This window comes from Maylandia zebra, linkage group LG3, assembly GCF_041146795.1.
Source record: "Maylandia zebra isolate NMK-2024a linkage group LG3, Mzebra_GT3a, whole genome shotgun sequence".
Classification (NCBI taxonomy): Eukaryota; Metazoa; Chordata; class Actinopteri; order Cichliformes; family Cichlidae; genus Maylandia; species Maylandia zebra.
Genome location: NC_135169.1, coordinates 26,689,784 through 26,709,630, shown reverse-complemented (window position 1 = coordinate 26,709,630; position 19,847 = coordinate 26,689,784). Strand labels below are relative to the sequence as shown.

The 19,847-nt window shown below is 40.7% G+C and overlaps 1 protein-coding gene across 1 annotated transcript; it reads left to right on the top strand.

Moving 5' to 3' along the window:
* Nucleotides 1–244: 244 nt before the first annotated feature.
* On the top strand, nucleotides 245–6,353 carry LOC112436561 (G2/M phase-specific E3 ubiquitin-protein ligase-like). The gene is made up of 9 exons (XM_076882689.1): nucleotides 245–424; nucleotides 1,626–1,838; nucleotides 2,363–2,503; nucleotides 2,703–3,196; nucleotides 3,439–3,749; nucleotides 3,861–4,036; nucleotides 4,399–4,571; nucleotides 4,754–4,968; nucleotides 5,260–6,353. The coding sequence occupies exons 3-9, from the start codon at nucleotides 2,441–2,443 to the stop codon at nucleotides 5,517–5,519; spliced, it is 1,692 nt and encodes a 563-aa protein (XP_076738804.1). The 5' UTR covers nucleotides 245–424; nucleotides 1,626–1,838; nucleotides 2,363–2,440; the 3' UTR covers nucleotides 5,520–6,353.
* The last annotated feature ends 13,494 nt before the right edge of the window (nucleotides 6,354–19,847 follow it).

The window sequence follows — 19,847 nt, the reverse complement described above, 5'->3', positions numbered from 1 at the left end:
GGAAGGCATTTCAGTTAAACAGGAAGGCATTTCAGTTGAACAGGAAGGCATTTCAGATGAACAGGAAGTTGTGTCCAGACCAGGAAAGTGAAGGAAAAAGTGGTACACTTCAAACCACTACACAGATGTCTACTCAGCAACCTGCTAGTAGCCTAAGTGAAGCAGCCGCATTACTCAACAGTATATTAGCCTCAGCAGAGACCATCAGAACTTTGTCAAATGCAACAGTTGTGGGGCAGCAACCTGTTGCAAGTACCAGTGTGGACGGACTGGATAGTCACTTAACATCCCTCTTTCCCTCACGTCAACGTAGCAGCTTGCCCATGCCAGCGACATCTACAGTCAGGAGAGAATGTGCACCTGCACCACGTTATCAAACTCGGCAATGCTTCGGCAGCTGGACATCAGGCACCAGAAGAAAAAGGTAGTTACAAAGTTTAATGAGTTTGTATTCACTTGCCTGAAATGGGGCCATATGTAATAGTCTGATATTTAAGAATATACTGCAGGATATGAAATTCTGTTACTGTCTGACATGTGCAATATCACTTCACAGAGGAATCCTTGTCGCAATCCCACCGCTCCCTCAGCATTCCCATTGCCAAATTAAACACTTGTAAGAAGAAAAAAAGAGAAAGAAAAAGAGAGAGAAAAGAAAAAAAAAAAAAAAAAAGAATATACTGCAGGGCTCGCAAAATCGCTAGCCCGACGTCCTGGGGCTAGCAATTTTTCCAGGCTACCAAAATCTATCTCAGCCCTGCCCGTCGGCCTATCGTAGGAAGGAAAAATATATGTCAATGCTTTTGCATTCTTTCGGAAATGTAGCTGGGTAATTATGTTATTGGCATCGGTGAGCCACTGTCAATATGTGACATATTGAAATCGCGTTTGAATTTGCGCTTGTTTTTTGCTTTCACTTTGCAATCACGCGAACTGTGTATAGAGAGCGACAGCACTGATTGGTGAGTGACGATAATTTGCGCACCAATTCCTCTGACATCGTCTTATCAATCGTTAGCTTACTACGCAAACATGACAAGTGAAATCTCCCGCTGCAAGCTTAAACATGTGAGAGGTTGATCGCGCAGAGAATCGCTGAGCTTATGTGAGTGTGTGTGTAAAAGCAGCAGGATATATATTTCAGTTCTGCTGAGCCAAATAAGACAGGTCAGGGTGAAGAAGTGACAAGAAGAAAAGCTTACCACAAAACGGAACAGTTATGACAAATCAGACTATAAGGCAAAAAGAAAGTGCAGCTTTATGGTTTCATGGACAAAATAATTTCTGTGGCTGCAATATGACGAGCTAAATAACCAGGGCTGCACATAAGTGGTCCGCAGGTGCGCATTCGCTGTCAAAACAAAAGACGCGCACAAGATAAGAAGTTGCAACGCGTGTTTGCGTACATAGGATTTTCTGGAGGAGGACAGACATTTGTTTAGAACTCTTAAAGATGTCGAAGACGCTCCTTTAAGCAATTACTTTGGTTTTCCTCCACCTCCAAACAAATGTCAGAAGGAGTCCGAACCACAAAAGAAGCGCTTATTCTCGGAAAAGTATAAAAAAAAAGTATATAAAATTAACCCTTATGTTTGCCTAACTACAACAATATATTTATATTTCAGAGCTATGGCCCAGCAGCATGACCATTTCAACAAAGATGTTATACTACTTCCAACTCCATCATGGGGAGTAGTGTGCAAACAAGGTTCAAAATTATGGTTACACAAACATGGGCACATCCTCAGTGCTTTTGAATTCCAGAAGACCTGGGACAACCAAACTGTCGTGAAACACATCAAGGAAAGCTTTGGTGAACACATTCCAGAGGATGTCAGGTAAAATACTATTGTTTATTGTTACTGTGTGTATTCATGTAATGACTTGTACTTAAAGATAATATACCAAAGTAAAGAAGTTTAAAATATTGTGGCGAGCTCAGACAAGGAGGAGACGGAGGTATCGTTTGGTCTTGCTTCCCGTGAGCTAGCCAGGGAGCACAGCCGTTTATTGACATTTGCAGAAGAACACTGCCGCTAGCTAACTGCTCAGCGCGGCAACAACAACAACAACAACACACAGGGCGCCCTCTGACCCCGGAAGGACACACCGTCGCAGCGAGAGGGCGTCACCCGTCACTATGGCAACATACACAAAACATAACTGTACAAACAGAACCCCGAACAGCCCTGACCCGCTACAATATTATTCATCATTATAAAAACATATGGACTATACCAGTAGAATTTAAAAGTCATAAAAGCATACACACAAACAGAACAGTATATAATAAAATATTTAACTAATATTTAAAATATTTAACTAATTAGCAATTGCTGTTGTCCCTATTTATTTTTTGTAGCCTCGAGTTTCTAATGGCTTGTGGCAATAAGCTGGTGTCTCCAAAGCTCAAAGATGGTCAGGAGCTGAATGGGATGGGATGCTGATCCTAAAGGTTTTTAAAACCAAAGCCCTCTATGTAAGGCCATCAAGGACACTTTTAGTAAGTTCCTAAAAGAATGAAAAGTAATCATGATTTGGGAAAAAACATGTCAACAATTGGGCTTCTAGCAAAATAGAATATATTTATTTAAAACAAGTGTTTGGGAGCAATCAATATGGATATTTCTTATTTTAATCTTTTTAAGATAAGCTATAATTACTTGCTTTTGATATATGTTTTTGGTCTTTCTCTGTTGAAGAGTGAATCAGATGAAGACAAAGATCCTTCCCACATCAGCTCCAAATCAGCATTAAGCAGTTGTGCAACTGATAAGGACAGTGACAATGATTGTTTTGAAGTTGATAGTTCAAAAATCCAACAAGACATGAGCAGCCAAGTCACTACAAGGTTAAGAAGTCATGTTAAAGGTGATAACCCTGGCACTAGCAGTGATGAAGAAGATGATACTGGGACCAACTGTATTGGAAGGAGTGTTGGTAAAAGGCAACGAGCTAAGCAAGGAAGTGATGGGAACAGCATTTGTGATGAAGGCTACATGGCAAGAAGTGATGACAAACCTAGCACAAGCAGTCACAGCAGAGATTTCAATGCAAGAAGTGAAGACATCCCTGCCATGAGCGTTAATGATGAAGATTATTCTTCATATTTAACTCTCGTGGCATCGCTTTCTGGCGATTCTTCAGATGATGAGGATTTAAATCAAGCTATAATTGCGAGCTTGGAGAATCAGATGTGAGTAACAAACATACAGAATTTGAGTTTGAGACATGATTATAGCTTTCCAGAATTGTCAAATCAATATAAAACTTTTAAGCTTTAAATCTCTATGATCAGTGTGACACATATTCTCAAATTCTGTAATCAGAATCAGAATCAGAATCAGAATACTTTATTGATCCCTGGGGGAAATTATTTAACATAACATGACTACATGGCTGATATATTTTATTTTCTGTTTTATTTTCTTTTTTTAGTGCAGAAAAAGTCCCTGTTCAAGAGATACTGCTGGAACTATCAAGCAAAATTAGCACAAAACAGCAGTGCAAATTTAATATAAATCGCTCTGCTGTGTGGGAGGGAGCCTTGCATGGTTTTCAAAGGCTATCTTATGATCCCAACTTGATGATCTGTGTGAAATTCTCAGATGATATGGGGAAAAATGAGGAAGGGGTTGATTTAGGTGGGCCAAGGAGGGAATTCTTGAGACTATTGATGGACACAATTGCCAGGTCAGCCATGTTTGAGGGGAAAGAAAACTGCAAGGACTTGGCTCTTGACAGTACTGGTAATTACCTGTTTTTCTAAGATTAATAGTGGGAACTGTTTAACTGATATCTATTTTTACAGGCAACATTACTGACAATTTTGCTTTTCCTTTTATTCTGTTGCTTTGCAGCTCTCAGAGGGGACTGGTACTACATCTCTGGGAGAGCCATTGCAGTGAGCTTGGTACATGGTGGTCCACCACCTAACTTTCTGTCACCAACAGTATTTTCCCTTCTGGTTGGAAATTCAGCAAATCCAGCCCTGGAAGACATAGCTGACCTGGAACTCTTTGAAAAAGCCAGAAAGGTCTCTATATGTTTATTTTATAAATCTTATAGTGAATTGAAAATAGTTTGTGTTCCAGTTTTCTTTTGCAGGGAATGTTTATCCGGATCAGTCTGGCCATTGCTGAATGCCAAGTTTTTATATGTTGCTGCTGTATTAAACTAAGACTCAGCAGATAAGGGTAGACAAAAGAGTATATTTTCTCATTTTTTTAAGCACATTGTAAACATATTAAAAAAATATGTGTAGTCATTTGACTTCCAATGTACGCTTGGGCATATTGTGATTGTGTAGACTACTGGTGGCTGGGTTCCTTCTAATAGGTTATAAGACTACTGAGTAACTTCCATAACAAGCCCTTCCTCTGCTCTTTGTGATGCTAGATATCTCAAAGTACAACCCTTGAGGACCTTGAAAAGTCAAAAGAACCTCTGCTTGATTACTTGACCAATGCAGGATGCCTGAGGCCTATGCGTTCACTAAGAGACAGGGATCTGCTGGTACATGACATTGTCATGTTTCAGGTCATCCACAGGGTTCAACGTCCATTTCAAAGGTATTTGGGTATTCTGTGTTTTTCAGATTAATTAAAATGGTGATAAAAATCTTACCTATTAATCAAAATGGCCAGTTAATAACCTAGTATAATTGATTGTGCCAAATTGATAATATACAATTAACTTAGAAGCATGAAATTGCAGAATTATTGAATAAAATTTCTTTGTGCTGTTTATCCAGATTTTGTGAAGGTCTGAAAACTCTTGGGGTTCTCGAGAAAATGAGGAGGCATCCAGACAGTTTTCGCCCTCTGTTCTGCTATGAGCCACATATGCTGACTGCTGACCAGGTGGATGATCTTTTTAACATTCATCTATCTCCAGAAGGAAGCAACAGAAGAGCTGCTGAGGAGATGGTTGTTACCTTCTGGAGAGACTATCTCCAAGATGCAGAAGGTAATTGTCACTTTAATGCACAATAAATAGATGTAACGATTTATAGGTTAGCATTTCTGAAATCTTTATTTTAAATAACATACTCATATAACAATAACACCACATTACCCTCTTGGTTGTAGTAACATTTTTACATAGTTCTTTGAGACTATTGAAAGATGAAAAGCATGCTCTATAGTCATTGCAATAACAGTCATTAAAATTCTTGCTTTAGATTAGTACTCACTGACAATTTATGTTGGCCAAATGAAATAACCTTTTAACACTTTTTTCCTTCTCTGTTTTATGCAGAAGAAGAAGGACCTTCCAAATTACAGAAGATATTGGCCTTTGCAACTGGAGCAACTGCGGTGCCACCTATTGGCTTTTCCCCAGCACCCTCGATTGAGTTCATTCATAGAGGAGACGATGACTTCTCTTCTACACCAATTTTCCCTCTTGCCAACACGTGTGTTAACTGCATTAGGCTGCCACTGCATGTTTCATACCAGCTGTTCAAGGAGAAGTTTGATTTTGCATTAGGTAACACTTACGGCTTTGGCAGGGTATGAACACATTATGCTGGAGGAGTTTGCGTGTTTCTCTTTTGTATTGGTCTCTCTATTGATTCAAAGTGAGTATTGAGTATTAACTTGTTAAGGTTTTAATATTTCCAAATTTACCTGCCTCAGTCAAATTGATGTTTTAAGACATCAATTTGACAAGAAGTGATTGTTCTTCAGGATTCATACAGGTAGATACCAATTGTTTAACAGCACGTCAGAAGTTAATTTAGATTGTTGAGTTTGAATATATAAAATTTGTGTCACTTTACTCATTTCATGTGTATGTCCATCGGTTTTTGATTTGGTTGTCTTTGTGTTTGTTTATTCTTCTGCAGTTTCTGTTTGACAACAGAGCTGTCATTTTATCAGTTTAAAGAAAATGGTTTCAATATGTTAGTTTCGATCACATATGTTTTCTGAAATGTTTGTTGTATATTTTTATTTTTTATTTTTTGCAAAATATTTTATTTAATTCAGAAGGTGTAAAAGTGAAGAAAACACATCTATTCCATGATTTCCATCATTTTCTAATGGATTCACTTGTTGAATTATGTTCATTGCAGTCTCATTTATGTTGATGTCAATATCTGGAATATTGACATTATTGTTTGTTTGAAGTTCTGGTAATGGCCCTTCTTTATCAACGCCATAATAGTTATCAACATGAAAAATGTCATTTATAAACGACAGGATTCCCACATTGTTTGTGACACCTGTATGCCACAGCTGAAGAGGGGTCTGTCCTCCTTGTGTAGAGAGACCATGGTTGTTCCACTGATTGACAAATTCTGTTAATGCTCTTTCAATCCTTGGCAAATAAACATAATGCAGACAAAAAAGATGTAGCTCATTCAGTGAATCCAACATACCCTGTTCTTCCATAAAGTTAAAGATATTTATAAAGTGTCTTGATACAACTCTGTTGAGTTCTGCCCACAGTCTTTCAATTCTTTGGTTATGTACTGAAACACCTGTAATAACACTGCCTACTCCTATTCTCTGTAACATAAAACGAGCAACCTGCATATTTTCCATACCATGATCACACCTGACCCTTAAGGGCAAACCAAAGTTTTGTATTCCTTCCAAAAATAATGATAAGACACTTGAGGCTCTGTTATTGGATAAGCAACGTAAGTATATGATAGTTCGGCTGAAGCCATCAACACAGCCATGCAGGACCAAGCGCCACCTAATCAACTTGTGGTTGCCGTCAAAATGCCTGTTGAGAGATCAGAAAGCATTACTACAGTTCCACATGTTTGTTCATATTATTTAGTAGTGAATTCCTGACCCTGTACGTAAACAAAAACTAGAGGTTTCATTTTGTACATTTACTTCAACAACAGCACACCTCTCTCTCTCTCTCACACACACACACACACGTGCTTACATGTGCACACACATACACACAGTGGCATAAAATGTCTTTTTCCACACTACGTTTACCTGGCACAATTGATGTTAGAGATTAAAATTGTAATGTAAAATAAAGGATTAAACAACTCAACAGTATATACATTAGAAAACATCTAAATTGATGTACTATGAATCTCCCAAATATTTAACATACTTATATCAATTTCAGTTTTTTTGGTTATTGTTATTTTTTATTATTATTATCTTATGCTGATCATATAGATTAACTTCAGTAATGTTTTGAATGAAGGACCTTTAATTTTGATGTATTGTGTTAATACTTTTAAACAGAAGGCCTGGCCATTTGTTTCAAACCAGTGAACTTACCATAAGTGGTTGGGGGGCATGAACACTATAGATCCTTCGCCTTATCGCATGACGACGTCTAAATGCACGTCCAATACGATCCACTTCCTGTAGACTTTGTCTGACCCTCCAACGTTGAACTCTTAAGCCACGAGATCTCAGACGTCCAAGAATGTATACTTCCCCTGCATTTGGAGTGTTCTGTAGGATATCCGTCACAAGGCCATTCAGTTCTTGATTTGAAATATCCACATAGCTTAATGGCTCAACTCCCAAAGTTTGTCTGTGTCTGTACAGGGTTGTTCGACTTATTCCAAAGCATGATGCAATTCTCTGCCATGTCATACCAATGGAAACAAAGTGAGAAATCTGTTCAGCAGATATAGTGTATCGTGGCCGACCTGGATGACCACTCAAGGTGGTTGGGGGTAACAATCTGTGGGTCACATAAGCAGATCTCTGTCTAGCATCATATTCATGTAGCAATCTGCAAAAGCATCTATACAAGGATCCTAGTAGGTTGGTGGCAACCCTATTATTGGGATCATATCGAGATACAGCAGCAAGAAATTCTGATAGAGTTCGTGTATGATCATCTAGCTCTCTATAAAGCTGCTCTTGTCTGATATTGTCCGAATTTTCATTTTGGAGCGCCCCTACATTGCAGAGCACAAGTAAAAAAATCTTTCAACATCTTCTTCATTGGTTCTCACTTCAAACAACAAAGAATGTATGTAAAAAATGACAAAGATCCGATGTAATTTCATTGTAGATGAGGTACTGTCAGACACAGTCTTTCCAGATTATACGGGCAGCTAGCATAGCCAGGATGCCCCGACTTGTTGCAATAGGCTGCTACCCTACAACAATGTTTGGATAGTCACTGATGAAAGCAAAAGATTTTTCAATTATACCTCTAACAGACTGTTGTAGACGTCACCGCGGTGTTAGCTGTGCATTAATGTGTTATTTGTTTTTCCTCACCTTCCTGTGCAGCTAAAATACCTTCCTGTTCAATTGAAATCTTCTTGGTTTTCAGTAGTGTGTGTGAGAGCGTTTCAGTAGTGTGTGTGAGAGCGTTTCAGTAGTGTGTGTGAGAGCGTTTCAGTAATAATGTCCCTTACGGCACCTCATAATTAAGAGTCTCTGCTGGTCCCTGGTTGGATTGGGTGAGCTGTTTTGGACTTGTTTTGATATGACAGCTACTGATTTTCCATTTAAAAAAACTGCCTCCAGCAGCCATTCCTCTTGCAGCAACTGGCAGCAGCAGCAAACCCTTTATTGTTTAACCCTGTGTGTGTGTGTGTGTGTCTGACGCACAAGGGGTAAACTGCCTATTCATCTTAGTATGAGGGTAGCGCTTGCCTTTTGTTTGGCTTTTGTTTCTCGTAGGGTTTAGGTAGCACTACTGTGGAATAACTTGTTTTGCTTGTTGTTTTGACCTTGTTTAACTCTGGAGGTTATGCTTTCAGTTTTGGTATGATTAGTGTACTCAACCTTCAACCCTATCACCCTTTTTTAACCCTTGCTCTCCTGTACCCCCAGTCTAGGGTGCAACATGAGGTGGGGGCTTGTATGCGTTTTTTCTGGGGGAGGTGGGGGTATTGCCATGCAGGGTTTTCTGGCGTATCAACCATTGGCCAATGGATTACTATAATTTCCTTATGTGTATTATCTTTGCTTATAGTGGTAAATAAACTGCAGTGAACAGGATTTATGAAGAGCTCATATATAAAATAGAGCAATTATGCATTTGCAAGTGTCTTTTATGACTCCACCCAGTCATTTTTGGCCATATGAAGTATCTTTGCAAAACTGTTATAATTGTTGCTTATATTTCTGCTGCCCTCATGACCAGAGTGCTCTTAAAAGACATTTTAATGTCATGTTTTAATGTCAGTGACACTCTTTCATCCTCTTTTCATCATCCAGTCCTTAAGTGGCTGGAAAAACTAGAAGCTCTAGCAGCAGGCGGGTGCATGCAGCAAGAACAGCCAGCTCACAAGTACCTGGGAAGAGAGAGAGCAATACACGAAACTAAGATTGGGGAGTGGACCCCAGGAAGTGCTGGGACCATGACTATCCAATACAAGTTGCCAATACTACTAACAATAAAACAAAAACAAACCTGCATAAAAAAAAACAAAAAAACAACAGCAACAATAGTAAAAACAATCATTGCTGAATCGTAGCTTCAAAGACTACAGTCCGTTGAGGAACTTTGTGTAGAAATGTGGTCCAGCTGGCTACACAACATCACAGTGAATGCATTCTTTCAGCAGACCAAGTGAAAATATGAAGACCATTATGTTTGATCTTTATCTTGTATAGGAATTTATTTTACTTATGTATAAATGACATTATTTTATTGTATAATGCCTTGGTGCCACTGGATTTTAACAAGTCTCACACTCATACAGTAAGACAAATGGTGGGGGTGTAGTAAGGAAGTTGGGGGAAGCAGACCACTCCACAGGAAGAAACTTTTGTCTCTTCGAGGACTCTGGGAGTTAGCAAGGGAGTGTGAACCTTAACGCTGTGTACTGCCTTTTGTTCCTGAAGAAGGTATTTAACTGAGAGCCATGCTAGGCTCAGGGAGACTCTGTTGACCGTCTGCCCCACGGTCATGCAGGGACTTCATCAAGCTTGGTTGTCTGTTGTTTGTGTGTTTTGATTAAAGATTGTTAGCTACCGCTCACCGCTCGTCTGCAGGCTTTATTTAAATGGAAAACTTCCACAACAAAATGGCGTCGTGAACAGGATGGTCCGTGTGGTTGCTGAACAACGGTTCCGTGGACGGGCTGATCACCCCTGAGGAAAAGGTACCTTTGTCCTACCGGCTGTTGAAGCAAAGGAAATGGAGATGTCACGGAGCCGTGTGTTTCAGCCACCACCGAGACCATAAATTTTGAGGGGACTCCTGCAGATGGGTGAGTTGTAGCTAAGTTGTATATACAGTCATGAGGAGTTTTTTGTCTGGCCGAGCCGTGAAGTGCCTGCTGCTCCGGAGTTCAAGTCTCCGTAAGGAAAATCCTGGGGTTCGAGTCCCCAGGCTTGTGTTCGGTTCCGGTGTTGTGCAAAAGAAAAGCAGTCGTCTGCCAGAAAGTAATTGCAAAAACACCGGTCCATCACAGGGAACGGTGGTTTGAGTCCACCGTTGATAATCACGTCTGCACAATACAGTGTGTGGAGTGATGGTATTTTAGCACTTTTCTGCCGAGAAGGGAAGAAGGCCATTGCAGGGGACGCTCTGAATGTAAATATGGGATCTAGATCCAGTAGCAGCGGACGTTTCACCCAGCGGCCAGATATAAAACTCAATATCTGACTGTATGGGAAAAACTGAGTAAATGTGTGGTGTGTAAGATTGCAGAGAATGGTTGTGTGGGAAAAGTTGATGTGTGTGTAAAAACAGAAAAAATGGGGTTAAAAATGTTGAAAATGGGGAACAAAAAGAAGAGAGAAGTGTAGAAATGTGTGTAAAAGTTGTTTCCAACTAGAGGGAGAGGGTGGTACTGCAGGCCACCAGCTCCCCTAGGAGCTCCCCTACACACATGAAAAGGTCTTTTTTAGCAGACTTGTTGATGAAAATAAGCAAAAAAGAAAAAAAATAGGAAGAGGGTTTGGTGTTTTTCAATGTAGAACAACTACAATCTCTCTGGGTTTTTAAGAAAGGGGAGTTCAGAATCAGAGAGAGGAGATGTGTTGTTTTAAGCAGTGATAAGAATGATCAAAATGTCTCAGTGTGTCACAGGTGAAGAGCAGACCCGGATCAATTTTCCACGTGCCGCAGTCAGAAGAAAATTATAGCTTAACTTCCATGTGTTTGTCACCTTGAGAACACAAGCTCCAAGAATCTCTCCCTGAAGACAAGAAATGCAGTTCCAGAACAACGAGATGGATATCAAGAGCTTACAGCAGCATCCTGAGTAGTGAAGAAAAGGTCCAGCAGCAACTGTGCAAGACAGCGGCAGCAAGGAGAAAAATGGCATCATCATGACTGGATGGATGGATGTGCATTTCCAACGAGCTGCAACTTCACTGTGTGTGAATGGACTTTGAAAGGACTGCCTGAGTTGCACATTTGCCACTTTTGGAGCAAAATGGCAAGATGAGACAGTGGAAAACAGGACAAAGCTGAAAGACAACTGACTCTCACTGGACCGCCTTAAGGGGGGGGGGGGAGAGATGAGATGAGACCACAGTGGAAGGAGCAGGGCAGGACATGGAGGAAGGCTGTTTTAGTGTGGGAATGAAATTTGAGTTTAGGAAACTGGGAAGAAAAAATGACTGCCTTGTGTGGAGAATTGAAAAGTGTCTGGAGCACCGCAAAGAGGAGAGGTACACAAAAATTACACAAACAGAAAAATGCATTAATCCTACTAACACAAACACACATGCAATGAAGCTCATGAAGATCAAACAGTATTAAGCATGCATTTCTGTTACCATCATTTTGTCCGGTTCACTTAGCAGGTTAAGAAGTGATACATAGACTAGTGAACTAGTATTATTTTTGAGGAAGGATGATTGAATCATAGCAGGGGTGAACAGAATGCTGCAGGGGGTCAGATGAGTGGAGACTAATAGTTTCTTGTTTCTGATGTGTGGGGGAGGTTTTATCATGACACACATCTGGGTACATGGGGGAAAACAAAAGCTCTGATAGAAAATCTGATAGAATATTGTCGTTGTGTGAGGTGTGTGACTGGTGGATGAAAGTTTTGGAGATTTACTGATGCATTTTCCTTTGGTACCACTTTGAACCTGCCAGTTTTGATCTATCATTCTAAGAGAGTATGCTTAGACAACTTCTAAAAAGAGGCCTTCATATTTTTTGATTTTTAACAGTGCACTGAGATTTTTTGTTTGGCAATTTTCTCTTTTTCAAGCAGGCTGCAAGATCGGAATCGAAAGCGCTACACAACATGTAGCAAGTGAGCTTCTCTAAAATGAAAATGGGCTCGGGAGAAAGCCACTTATTTGGGACAATCAGAAAACAAGTCCCTGTCAAAAAGGATTCAGCGAGGTAATCCAGTCTAAATTCTTTTTTTCTTTTTTGAAATGACGCCATTGCTGGCAGTAGAAACTTATTGCGTCACGAGAGGTTCTACTGTCAGCAAATAAAAAATGGGGACTGACTGGACTGACAAAAAGCTTGACTGACTGCACCTCCACCCAGAGTGACAAAAGGGTGGATGTATGTATGTATGTTTCTTTTTATAGGAGCAGAAAGGTGACAGCAACAGGTTGCATGAGCTTTTGGGCCGCGCTGACTTAACCTTTTAATTACCACTTTCAGTGTCTTTGTGAATTTACCAGCAGTGTGTTATTCATGACCTTGTATTGTTTACAGTGCAGAGTTCACTGTGAGAAAGTGTGCATACAGATGCGCTGCGCTAACATCTATATCACTTTTTCCACAGCAGAGGGTTAATCGTCGGATCTAATCACATGATTTACAGCAGGACACACTGCTGGCTAATGTTTCACCCCCAACTTCCTAATAAGCTGACATAGGGCAAAAGAGGGTTTTCCGGGGAGCTTTCATTTTTAAATTGCAGGGACCGTGACATGAGGGATACGGAAGGATTGACTGAGGTGCAAATGCAGACCGTGACTGGGAGAGAAGGCTTCAAGAGGACCAGTGAGAAGCAGGAACCATCTCCAGGACAACTGACAAACGACAGTGGGCTGCACCACTGGGCTTCCAAAAGATTGTCATGAGGAGAACAGCAAAATCTTAAAATAAAATGAAAGAGTTTCTACGTTGATGTTGAGGAAGACTACAGGAGTGTACAAAATGCTCTGCTCCTCATCTACAGCCGCGTTGGAATAGAAATGTGAAGAGAGCGTGCCAAGCTCCAAAGGTGACAGCACAGAGGGAGACCAGCATTGGAATTATGACTCTGTAGATGGCACAGACACCAGGAGCCATGACTGTGACTGAGAATGACCACCTAATGCTGTTTCACTTTGCCATGCAAAGTATTTTGACACTCTGGAGAAGGCCTTTCCTCTGTGTCATTGTTGTTTCCATTTGCATGTGACAGCTTAGATTGTGGGGGTGATTAAAGATGAACAAAGGGTGGTGAGAGAACAGTGAAGTGAGGATACACAGTGTGAAACTCCTTTAAGTGAACAATAATGTTGATGTGATATACAGAATGTCAGGAAAGAAATTCTGGTATTAATGTGATTCTTGATTTAAGAATCAAAGGGTGGGATTGTATAGGAATGTGAGGACTCAGGGCTGTGTGTCGGACAGGGTCGTCTGCAGTACGGGGGCCCCACAGGGAACGGTTCTGGCTCCGTTCCTCTTCACCATCTACACTGCAGACTTCTCCCACAATTCCACCCAGTGCTTCCTGCAGAAGTTCTCTGATGACTCTGCAATAGTCGGCCTCATCACTGATGGGGACGACAAGGAGTACAGAGGTCTGACCCAAGACTTTGTGGACTGGTGCCAGCTGAACTCCCTCCAGATCAACGCCAGTAAAACCAAGGAACTGGTGGTAGACTTCCGCAGGCACAAGCATTCTCCACTGCAACCACTGAACATCCAAGGTATGGACATTGAGGCTGTGGACAGCTACAGGTACCTTGGTGTTCATCTGAACAATAGACTGGACTGGACTCATAACTCAGACGCCCTCTACAGGAAAGGGCAGAGCAGGCTGTACCTGCTGCGGAGACTCAGGTCGTTTGGAGTGGAGGGCCCACTCCTGAAGACCTTCTATGACTCTGTTGTGGCTTCTGCTATCTTTTATGGCGTGGTCTGCTGGGGCGGCAGCATCTCTGCTGGGGACAGGAAGAGACTGAACAGGGTGATCCGAAGGGCCAGCTCTGTTCTAGGATGCCCTCTGGACCCAGTGGAGGTGGTGAGTGACAGGAGAACGGCGGCTAAGCTGTCATCCCTGATGGACAACATCTCCCACCCCATGCAGCAGACTGTGACAGCACTGAGCAGCTCCTTCAGTGGGAGACTGCGGCACCCACGGTGTGGGACGGAGAGATTTCGCAGGTCTTTCCTCCCCACTGCTGTCAGACTCCATAATAAAGACTTTAACTGATCAAGCACACACATCCACACATGTGCAATAATACTAAGTGCAATAATCCTTTCTGTCATCGTTGTATTTTTACTCAGTTGTATATAGTATTTGTATTTGTATTCTATTTTTATCTTATTGTATATTTATTTTATTTTATTCTACTGTATATAGTATTTTATTTTATTCTATTCTGTACAGTTGTGTACTGTATTTATTCTTATTGTATTCTGATTTTTGCCTCATAACTTTTGCACTGTCCACTCCTGCTGTGACAAAACAAATTTCCCACGTGTGGGACTAATAAAGGTTATCTTATCTTATCTTAATTTATTTTACTTATGTATTAATCACATTATTTTATTGTATGATACCTTGGTGCCACTGGATTTTAACAAGTCTCACACTCATACAGTAAGATAAATGGTGGGGGTGTAGTAAGGAAGTTGGGGGAAGCAGACCACTCCACAGGAAGAAACTTTTGTCTCTTCGAGGACTCTGGGAGGTAGCAAGGGAGTGTGAACCTTAAGGTGTGAAACAGCTGTGTACTGCCTTTTGTTCCTGAAGAAGGTATTTAACTGAGAGCCATGCTAGGCTCAGGGAGACTCTGTTGACCGTCTGCCCCGCGGTCATGTAGGCTCTCCACAAGCTTGGTTGTCGGTTGTTTGTGTGTTTTGATTAAAAAATGTTAGCTACCGCTCACCGTTCGTCTGCAGGCTTTATTTAAATGGAAAACTTCCACAACAATCTCATGAAGCTACAAATGGTTTACGAGTCATGCACATGGAGTGCCTTCAGTCACGAAGTGTACATTATCAATATCACATGAACGTTTATGAGTATCTGCTGATCCAGTCCTTAATTAGCTGGAAAAACTAGAAGCTCTAGCAGCAGGCGGGTGCATGCAGCAAGAACAGCCAGCTCACAAGTACCTGGGAAGAGAGAGAGCAATACACAAAACTAAGATTGGGGAGTGGACCCCAGGAAGTGCTGGGACCATGACTATCCAATACAAGTTGCCAATACTACTAACAATAAAACAAAAACAAACCTGCATAAAAAACAACAGCAACAATAGTAAAAACAATCATTGCTGAATCGTAGCTTTAAACACTACAGTTCGTTGAGGAACTTTGTGTAGAAATGTGGTCCAGCTGGCTACACAACATCACAGTGAATGCATTCTTTCAGCAGACCAAGTGATAGTATCAAGACCATTATGTTTGATCTTTATCTCATGAAGCTACAAATGGTTTACGAGTCATGCACATGATGTGCCTTCAATCACAAAGTGTACATTATCAATATCACATGAACGTTTATGAGTATCTGCTTTGAACTACGATATTAAGCAACATTTTTTTTAAATTTAGTAACCTGACCTGGGCTGCTACAGCGGGTCAAATATAAGCTCTAACAAAGTGTCTCAGACAGTGGAAGATTTAATCTGGCATCCTGCATTCAACAACATCACGTACGAGAATGACATTTGTCTTGTGAAGCTGTCAGCTCCTGTGACTTTCACAGACTACTTTCAGCCAATCTGCTTAGCCTGAGAAAGCAGCACTTTCCACAGTGGGACAAGCAGCTGGGTCACTGATTTTGGTGAAACTTGTAACTTACAAAATATTAATTTTATTTAATAGGAATATGCAGGATTTTTTAAAGCTGCTGACTATTTTTTATTTTTTACAATTAGGTAATGGTCCGTTCCCAAACATGTGAAAATGTGAGAATTCTGTATTACTTTATATATTACTTTCACACTGAATTGTTGGGGTGTGTTATTGTTTCAGTTTCACTGATATTATACACTGTTAGCTTTCATGACTTGCCCAAGATGATTTATTACTCATTCATTTGAGTTTCAGCAGAGTTGGATACATCTGTAGCATGTAAAATACCTTCCAATAACTTCCGGGGAAAATGAGCTCCTTAGTTCAACATGTCAATCAGATAAAGTGGCTTTAAAAGTATGTCTCTATTGAGACTGTTCAGTGTCTGCTTAGTTTTTCAGCACTGGAAGCAGCCTCTTGGTCAAAAGTAACCAAATCTTCAATATATCTTCAATATATTTATGATTAGCGTGCTAGCTATTAAGGTACAGCTCTGCCCTGTGAGCTCACTGCACCACCCCTCCTCTGCAGCAGGCCAAAGACCACACCTCCACCACACCAAAGCCCCCCAAAAAGGTAGGAAAAGCCCTGTAACTTACTTTCAAATGAAATATGTTCCCTAAAACAGTGGACAGAGCTACAGTGGCATGAGGCAGTTACTTACCCAGTTAGTTAGCAGCTACGACCCAGCACTACTTGTGCAGTTAAAAGAACAGGTAACGTTTTGTCGCGCTGTTGCACACACAGCATGCTAATTTCTTTCATTTCATCAGCTGCAACAGGACAACTCACCAATGTGTAAGTAATAACCTAATACTCCTTTGTGCTATAGACTACAGTATATGCTTATATAGATACCTTGTCATGGTACTGGGTCTCCGAACCAGTATATGTGTTTCAGCCCTTGTAATTATATTTCTTGACTATTGTTGTCCGTAGTTTTTGGTTTTCATTAGTTCTTAGTGATTTCTTCCTCCCTTAGTATTTATCTTAGCCTGTGTTTAGTCTCTGTTCCCATGTGTACTCTGTACTTTTCCTGTGTCACTCTTGTCTCTATCTTCCCTGCTTCCAAGTCAGCCATGTGTCTGTGTGAAGCCCGTGTCTCTGAGTCTGTGAGTTCAGTTGGTGTGTTTCCTGTCTTACTCTGAACGTCCGTGTCTTACGTCAGTGTAATCGGTTTTGCTTCTCCTGCCCAATTACTCCCAGCTGTGCTCTTCTCCTGTGCCTGATTTCCCTTGTTATCCCTCAGCCTATTTAAGCCCACACGCACAAACACATCCTCCAACCACACACACCCATATTTTGCTCCATTGCGGGTTTTTTTTAACACCTCAAACATTTAGTAAACAATTAAGCAAATACAAGTAATCTGCAATAAATTACAGGTAGTAATAAAATAAACTACTAACTCTTATACGCTATGTCCACACCTACACGGGTATTTTTGAAAACGCAGCTGTTTCGTCCACACGTAAATGGCGTTTCGAATCACCAAAAACTGAGATTTTTAAAACTCATTTTTCGCGTTTACGTGTGCACGAGGAATACAGAGTTTGTCATGCAACGTCAAAGGTATGTGCCTTTTTTCACGTCACGCTGTGCTTTGTTTTTTACTTTTTCTACGTGCTGAATTGCAGAATGGCAGATAGAGATGAAATACTGTTAATCTGACTATCTGCAGGTTTTACACGCTTACATAGACACGCAGTTAATGTCCCTCCATTTACAAATGCAGAGGCTTCACAGTGTGATTATTTTACGTGTAGTTGTTTTTTGTCCTGTGTAATAATATTCAACATTGCTGTCAATAAATTTTTCAAAAAATGCCTCTCTGTGCAAAATGGGTTTAAAAACATAAACAGCTGTGGGATCCTGTTTGTCCGTGATTTGAACCGAGGGAACAAATCGTGGCAGAATCCGCCTGATGTTATTTGTATCCAGCTGTAACTTTACTGTATAAAGAGCTAACATCTCCAAAATGTCAGGAGTAGTTAGTTATTATAACAAGTGTTTGTGAACTAAAAATCAAGAATGTGGGATACTGTTTGTCCGTGATTTAAACAGCCCAGCGGTGCTCCCAACGAAGGGAAAACCAATTCTGCAGGGGAGACCGACCTTGACACTTGTGCAGGTGAAACAAAAGGGCAGATATGCTTCACCTTCACCATATTTTTTAGTCTTCAGCTTAGAATGAATTTGGTTTGGAAACATGTTCAGCGATGCTTCATCTCCTGCTTTGCGTTTCTGTGGGCGCCCCGTGCTAGCAGTGTCCAAGCCTTTTGTTTTTTTTTCCCTTGTCATACCGCACCCCCCCTGCCATGGCTCTGCGCTCCCCCTAGGGGGCGGGCCCCACACTTTGGGAAGGTCTGCTCTAGCAGATCATTACATGAAGGAACCTTTTAAATACAAGCGCGCTCATGCTCACAGGTGTACACACGGGTGCTCACACATACAAACTACATCCTTTTTGGCTCCTACCTCAAAACACACTGTGCGCTGTCGATCTTACAATAATATTCAATATTTAGTATTTACTGTTATATTCACATAGATTCAATTCAATTTTATTTATATAACGCCAAATCACAACAAAAGTCATCTCAAGGCGCTTTATATTGTACAGTAGATACAGAGAAAAACCCAACAATCATATGACCCCCTATGAGCAAGCATTTTGGCGACAGTGGGAAGGAAAAACTCCCTTTTAACAGGAAGAGAGCTCCGGCAGAACCAGGCTCAGGGAGGGGCGGCCATCTGCTGCGACCGGTTGGGGTGAGAGAAGGAAGACAGAATAAAAGACATGCTGTGGAAGAGAGACAGAGATTAATAACAGATATGATTCAATGCAGAGAGGTCTGTTAATACATAGTGAGTGAGAAAGGTGACTGGAAAGGAAAAACTCAATGCATCATGGAAATCCCCCGGCAGCCTATGTCTATTGCAGCATAACTAAGGGAGGATTCAGGGTCACCTGGTCCAGCCCTAATTATATGCTTTAGCAAAAAGGAAAGTTTTAAGCCTAATCTTGAAAGTAGAGATAGTGTCTGTCTCCTGAATCCAAACTGGAAGCTGGTTCCACAAAAGAGGGGCCTGAAAACTGAAGGCTCTGCCTCTCATTCTACTTTTAAATACTCTAGGAACAACAAGTAGGCCTGCAGAGCGAGAGCGAAGTGCTCTAATAGGGTGATATGGTACTACAAGGTTATTAAGATAAGATGGGGCCTGATTATTTAAGACCTTGAATGTGAGGAGCAGGATTTTGAATTCAATTCTGGATTTAACAGGAAGCCAATGAAGGGAAGCCAAAACAGGAGAAATATGCTCTCTCTTTCTAGTCCCTCCCATACGGAAAAGAAATAGTAAAAACTTATATGTGATTACTCATGAAAGTGGCCAATTTTGCATTACTTTCATACATTGTTTTAGTAAGTATCCAAAACATACAAGTTTCATTATATAATTTTTCAAGGGATCTTATATCTGTTTTCACTCTTATATGCTTTTCATACAAGTTTCACACAAGACAGATACAAACTTTATAAGATTTATATATATCTTTTCCATATGGGCTGTCAGGACTCTTGCTGCAGCATTTTGGATTAGCTGAAGGCTTTACAGCAAGTTTTAAGACATCCTGATAATAATGAATTGCAGTAGTCCAGCCTGGAAGTAATAAATGCATGAACTAGTTTTTCAGCGTCACTCTGAGACAGGATATTTGTAATTTTAGAGATGTTGCATAAATGGAGGAAAGCAGTCTTACATATTTGTTTAATATGTGCGTTGAAGGACATGTCCTGGTCAAAAATGACTCCAAGGTTCCTCACAGTGTTACTGGAGGCCAAGGTAATGCCATCCAGAGTAAGAATCTGGTTAGACACCATACTTACTAAGATTTTCAGGGCCGAGTACAATAACCTCAGTTTTATCTGAATTAAGAA

Excerpts from the sequence above, each read along its gene's own strand:
- LOC112436561 (XM_076882689.1), top strand. The coding sequence starts at position 2,441 with ATGCTGATCCTAAAGGTTTTTAAAACCAAAGCCCTCTATGTAAGGCCA. Across the intron at positions 2,504-2,702 it reads GGCCATCAAGGACACTTTTA|AGTGAATCAGATGAAGACAA; the intron begins GTAAGTTCCTAA and ends TCTCTGTTGAAG. Across the intron at positions 4,969-5,259 it reads CTATCTCCAAGATGCAGAAG|AAGAAGAAGGACCTTCCAAA; the intron begins GTAATTGTCACT and ends TGTTTTATGCAG.